This window comes from Gigantopelta aegis, chromosome 14 (genome assembly GCF_016097555.1).
Source record: "Gigantopelta aegis isolate Gae_Host chromosome 14, Gae_host_genome, whole genome shotgun sequence".
Lineage (NCBI taxonomy): Eukaryota > Metazoa > Mollusca > Gastropoda > Neomphalida > Peltospiridae > Gigantopelta > Gigantopelta aegis.
Window position 1 is genome coordinate 39,124,891 of NC_054712.1, and position 6,753 is coordinate 39,131,643.

At 37.1% G+C, this 6,753-nt stretch overlaps 1 protein-coding gene across 3 annotated transcripts in view; it reads left to right on the forward strand.

Annotated features, from left to right (window-relative positions):
• Positions 1-6,753, forward strand: part of LOC121388134 (protein unc-93 homolog A-like) — a 40,296-nt gene that overhangs the window by 26,488 nt on the left and 7,055 nt on the right. For 2 of the 3 annotated variants that reach the window (XM_041519371.1, XM_041519370.1), the window contains exon 6: positions 158-289. In XM_041519371.1, coding sequence (XP_041375305.1) covers positions 158-289 — 132 coding nt within the window. Of the gene's footprint in view, positions 1-157; positions 290-5,905 lie in introns of all 3 variants that reach the window. The other variant, XM_041519372.1, reaches the window with a different exon arrangement.

Sequence of the window (6,753 nt, forward strand, 5' to 3'; positions counted from 1 at the left end):
ACACACACCAGCCTTAAACACGATGACGTATGTAACCACTGTCCCATCAAGATCGGTCTAATTTGTTTGTACTAAAAAAAAGACTCAATATCTTAAACAAATTTAAAATATTGCTATTATTTTTTTTTTATCCTTTGTTATTTTCATTAACTAATAGCGTTCCTAGTCCATGGAGCATGCCAGATCACATTTTTGTTGTGGGGACCCACTCCCGACCAGTACGTCATTTTCTTCGTCCTAGCGGCGTTTTGGGGGATGGGAGATGCTGTTATCCAAACGCAGATTAACGGTAAGTGTTTTTCGAATATAACGATGTCTGTTGATCACTAATATTTGAGTTTTTGTTTACTAGTGTGTGGTGGAATCTTTCCTATATTGTATTTTATTCGTAGAAATATCATTGCAGACCACGCCGTTTAACGGGAGCTATTGCTCTCGCTCCCCATCACTTCCATGAAACACGTTCAAGGACAGTAATGTTTAGCTACCCTTAGTATGTGAATTTATATATACTAAAAGGCAAATGTTATTGTGACACACAAAAGACAAAGATAATTGAAGATAAGTTTTTACTGCCGTGTATGAAACGTTATAACATGAAAAGAGAAATGTCCGAACGTATGGAAACGAGCAATAGTCCATGAATAGGGCGCTCCTGCCATATGTAAATGAGCTACATCACTATAGGGAGTCCAGAGCGAAGTTTACAAAATCAGTAGCGAGTGTGTCCACCTTGAGCATTGATACAGGCATGGTACCGTCGTCTCATTGAAGCCACTAAACGCTAGAGAAAGTTCCTGGGAATACCATTCCAGATCTGAGGAAGGATCAGCTGGAATTCCTGCAGTGTTGTTGTAGGATTTGGCAGGCCAGGGTAGCACATTAACATTGTTCTGATTCAGATACTGCTGCACAACTCTAGCAATGTGTGGTCTGGCGTTATCGTGTTGTAATGTCATCCCGGGGCCGTTCTGTTGCAAAACCGGTAACACAGTTGTTTGCAAAATTTCATCTCGGTACCTCACAGCATTCAAATTGCCTTCAATCACAACCATCTGTGTCCGGCCTGTGGCTGTAATTCCACCCCATAACGCCACCAACTTCAAAACGATCCCCTTCAAAAACACATGGCGTGATGTAGCGTTCACCTTGACGTCTGTAGCCACGTGTCCTGCCGTCAGATCTGTGGAGAAGGAAACGGGATTCATCAGTGAAGGACACGTTTCCAGTCACGTGCTGTCCATCGCAGGTGTTGACTGCACCACTGGCGAAGTCGACGTCGATGTTCTGGCGTCAGGATTGGTCTTCTGGCTGGGCGTCTTGCAGATGTGTAGACGTCGTCAGACTGTCCTCGCTGATACACCTCTGTTTCCAGGGATGGTACGGGCTATGAGGGTTGCTGGATGGAACCTGTTTTGCAGATGCGTGGTTCGGATCCATGTGTCTTGGCGAGGGGTTATCACAGGTGATCGGCTGCTACGGGGACTGTCCCTGACCTGGTTGTTTTGTTGGTATCGTTGCCATAAGTGCCATATGATGTTTCTGTGGACGTTGAATTGACGTGTGACGTCACGCTGTGAGATCCCAGATTCAAGCATTCCTATGACTCGCCATCTGCCATTTTCACTGAGGCGTGGCATGACGAAATTGCACCAAACAGTTCACTAACGGTGCTTTTCTGACTTCTGGACTTCTGAAGGCTACAGAGAGTGGCAATGATTTGCGACTAAATGTCTGGCCTTTTATGGTAAACATTGAACAGGATTTCTCCCGAATATTCCATGTTTCTTGCACAAAGCATGCATTCGCTGCAACAACTGCTTGGTTGCATTTCTTCGAGCTGTTTCATGCACATTTTCTCTGGTTTACATCCATAAATCTATTCACAAATTTATTACTCCAAACAATCCATGTCACAATAACTTTTGCTTTTTAGTATATAGTATCAGTATGGTGATATCTGAAATGGCTGTCCATAATCTAAGTTAGGGGAGTAATTAACCACCCCCTCCCCCGACAATTAATTTTTCATCGCAATGTCTGTTATTGATATTTCTACTTATTGTTAGTATTATTAATATGCTTAATGGTTGCAATTCTTTGTGGGTGTTTTAAATCGGTCATTACTTTTAGGGTTTTTAACACGTATTTTATTTTTAAACGTACATGGCATATTATAAAGAAATTATGCTAATGAATTCCATGATATACAAATTTATGTAATAATTACATGTATATGCAAATGATCTCCAGAAACATGTAACAATGAGTTGCAATCTTTTAGTATTTATTTAGCAATATAATTATATGTAGTTGTACTTATTATAGTATGTTTAACTTATCATTACTATTAGAATACTTTACTAGTTGCAATGCTTTCATTAACAACAGTTACGTCGTTGTTAAGAATTAATATAACAATTTAATTTTGTATATTATTGGTTCTCGTGCACCAGCAGGGTGTATACTACCAAATCAAATCCCATAGACGACAAAAGTAACACATGTGGTTAATATAAATATATAATATATAAATACTACCACCCCTCAACCTTAAAGTGAATCGGAAAAAAATCGTGGTGAAGCTGCTCGTTTCAGAGATAAATGGTAGCGTCTATGACTACCCTAGTTCCAAACACATTTTTTTTTTTTTTTTTTTCACAAGTACATGTTTCAAGCACAAGGCTACTTGACACAGTGGTATTAGATGAAATAAAATTGCATACATATTTTGCCCAGATGAAACTATTGTTTTTACAACCAAACACTCACATTTATCACCAATCACAGGACTTGTAGTGTTCTCTATCAAATGTTCGGTGCACCTCGAACTTTGACCCAGCCGGAAGTTATTTGGTTTAGTACTACCTATAAAGGCTTTAAACCGATTAATTAAATATCAGAAGAGCACAGGCGTGTGAGGCAAGAGGCATACGTACATGTACCGTGAAACCTCTCAAAACCGGACCCTCTGTAAACCGGAATTCTCTCAAAACTGGGACGTTTTTCACGGTCCCTTTTAAATATCAGTACGCAAGAGAACCTCTCTAAACCGGATACCTCTTAATACCGGACATTTTACTTGGTCTCGAGCGTATCCGGTTTAGGGGGTTTTCTTATAGTATTTTTGTTCATAATAAAATACACGGTACAATGTCATTAATACACAGCAGAACATAAAAGGTTTTTTTTTTCATTTTGAAAAGCACTCAAACAGGCACTATTTTACCATTTTCTTTATGAAAAAAAGAGAAAGAAAACAATATTCTGTGCACAGATATATTATTGCCTAAAGTTCTGTGATCAAATCCAGTCTGATTGATATCGAATCTTTCTGTCAACTCTGCATTACAGAACTGTGTTAGGTCTGAACAAAGCCAATTGTCCCATCTTCAGATGGTATTTTATCTGACCAGTCAAAACACCGCTTTTAAAACATCTGCCAGGAGGATAACGCAGTCAGAATGCAGCTAATGTCAGAACTTACTTTGAAGATCTTTAAAACAGGGAGGCAGTAAGATCTGTGATCTCTATACACGGCAGAGAATGTTGTTCGATCGTGATTGAAAGATATTACTTGTATCAGATACATCACTTTGTTTTTTAAGTGCCAAACGGGATTTATTAGTTATGGTTTCTAAAATTGCGTCTTTGTCAAAACCGAACGTCATTATTTGCCGTCAGAACACTGACTAAATCAAGTGTTGTAAAGAGAGAGAAATTTGGTCAAATGATACCACCGCTACAAAGTTCATTTTATATAATTTTAGTCATATGGAATACTTTTTGACATTAAAGGGACATTCCTGAGTTTGCTGCAATGTTTAAGATGTTATCGACTAACAGAGACTTTCTAACGATTGTAATTGCATATCATTTATATTTTTCTTCATAAAATATTAGTGGCTGTATATTAAACGTGTTTCTGATAGTTCTAATATAATGTACTAGGTTAAATTTCATTTTATTTCCTAAAATATGTTGTTTTTTTCCGTACGTGCGAAATTATTTGAAGACAGAATCCAGTTTGGACTTCTTACAAATAGAAAGACGACCAGAAACACATTGAATATGCATACACTGATATACTAAACAAGAAACTACATTTAATGTGTAAGTTTAATCGTAGAAATATTTTTATTAGTCAGAAACATCTTACAATGGAGCAAACTCGGGAATGTCCCTTTAAAGAAACTAGAAACATCATCTTTTATAGTACAGTTGTATGTAGTTGTAGGTATGAAACAGGATGTTTCCTGCCATTGGCAATCTGAACCATTATCCGTGATCAAGACCGTATCTCTGCATAAATCGGATTTGCATTTGGCAAAATAGTGGTTGATTCCAGGAATTTCCATCTAGTAGTTCGTTTACAGGATGACAGCCACTCCCGAGGAGATCCTTGACAGGACAATACATCCTTTTAACCGCCTCAAAGAGGACTGCCACTAGTTTACTAAATGAAAACTAACACAGGACAGAGTCCATGGGGATAAATACAGCTGTGGTGACATGCACTCATGTATCACTGTCAAAACGGTGATGATATTATGTGTTCGCGAAAGCCGAACATATCCTGCCCTAACGGTGGCACCCGTCATGTGTACTGCCACGATAGAAGTGTAAAGTCAATCACTTTAAAATGCCGTTGAAATTTAGCGCCAATTAAACATAAAACATATTAGTAAGCAATATAATAGCCATTAAAATATTGATGTCATGATTGTTTGTTCTACAGCTCGGTTCATATCTGTCGTATGTCCACTGTTTTACATATATGTATTTGATAATATTTTACTTTGATGTTTTGGTGATTCAGACACTCAGTGGACAGCGGTTATGTATTTGTATCTGTATTTGTCTTAACCTTTCTCTGTACCAAATGCCTCTTTGAGGTGGGAATTCTGTTTTGTTATGGCGAATTGTTGCGTAAAAAGTCAACCGGTTTAACACAGATGAACTTTGAACCGAACAAAGATTGAAGAATTTCAGTTATGTCGTCGGTTCTCTGGAAGCCACGTGTGACAGAATACATTACGTTAAAGGGACAGAGCCTAGTTTCTAAACACTAAGGCATATATTTCACCTAGAGCCTAGTTTCAACCAGTAAAAACGGACACTAAGTTTGGTTAATTTACAAACCTGAATCAAATTTGGATACAACATAGCGAAACAAGAGTCTGTGACGTTGAAATACCCTTAAAAATAGACTAAAACGCGACTCCATAACCGTTACTTCTTAGACGCACGTTCGTTTTAAAAAATATGAAAAATGCATTTTGTAGTATTAGAAACACCAGGATGACCAGAAACACTTTGGTTGTACGAAAATGGATAATCTAAACAATAAAATGTAAGTAATGTTTGATTTCAGTGATCATAAACGGCTCTAATAGTGAAAAATATGCTTTAGTATTTAAAAAGTAGGGTCTGTCTCTTTAATACACATGGAGTTATTACGTCTTTGGGACTGTTGATGGATCAAGCGGATTATCGTTATGCTTATGTTCAACTAAGGTTCAAATACGTTCTTGTCATCACCCCAACCCCAAGTAATGTACAGCCGTTTGTTATCAATATTAATCATTACTTATAGTTATGCCATCTCCACTCCATCCTCAAGTTCAATTGTTTTGCCAGTGGTGGATAATGCATACATATGCTTTGGTTAATACAGGACCCAGTTCTTCAAAGCATAGTTAAATTAACCCTGTGTTAGTCTAATATGTTCCTTTTAATTGTGTTTGCACAAATGCAAAATACACGTTAGATTTGATTATGCATGGATACCACTGGTTATTCTAAATCGGATTATAATAATATATATTCAATTATTATTTGTATCGATTCAGTCCTTGATTTTCATAATTTATGTTAACCATTTGTTTTGCTAATATAATTACAGTTTGAACAACCGGTCCCAGATTTAACACAGATCACTATCTGGGATTATTTTTCATTCAAGTGAATTGTACGTTGGTGATCAAACGAAACTGAAATCTATTCCTGCTGTGCATTAAAGGTTACCCTGATGCATGTTTGTTTTTCCTGTGAACCATGAAGGTGCAAAATCGACTTCAGTAGATACAAGTTTCCTCATGTCTATCTCTAATTCCGGGGTGGATAAAACTCACAATCTAAAAAAAGAAACACACACAAAAAAAACAACCACACACAAAAAAAACCCCTCGAAAAACCAACGAAAAGAAAAACCCGAACAAAACTATAACAGAACACACACAGACACATACTATAAAAAAAACCCACCCAAAATATCACCAAACAAATAATAACGAAACGAACGATAAAACTCCGAATAAACTGAAAAAGCAAACAATAATAATCCAACTAGAAATAAAGACATAAGCAAGAGAAACACCTCAAAACAATGCATACACTATTGTCATGAATCTTAATCGCATTTAGTACGAACTGTATGTACACAAATTATTTACATGCATATAACTGCTTGTTTGTATATATTTAGTTAATATTAAATAGTCAACCACTTGTGCACGAATACTGCTTTCAACGTAACAACCTAGCATAGACAACATTACAGGCTTTCAACGTAACAACCTAGCATAGACAACATTATAGGCTTTCAACGTAACAAGCTAGCATAGACAACATTACAAGCTTTCAACGTAACAACCTAGCATAGACAACATTACAAGCTTTCAACGTAACAACCTAGCATAGACAATATCACAGCCTCTTAACGTGACAACCAAGGATAGACAACTTTACTAG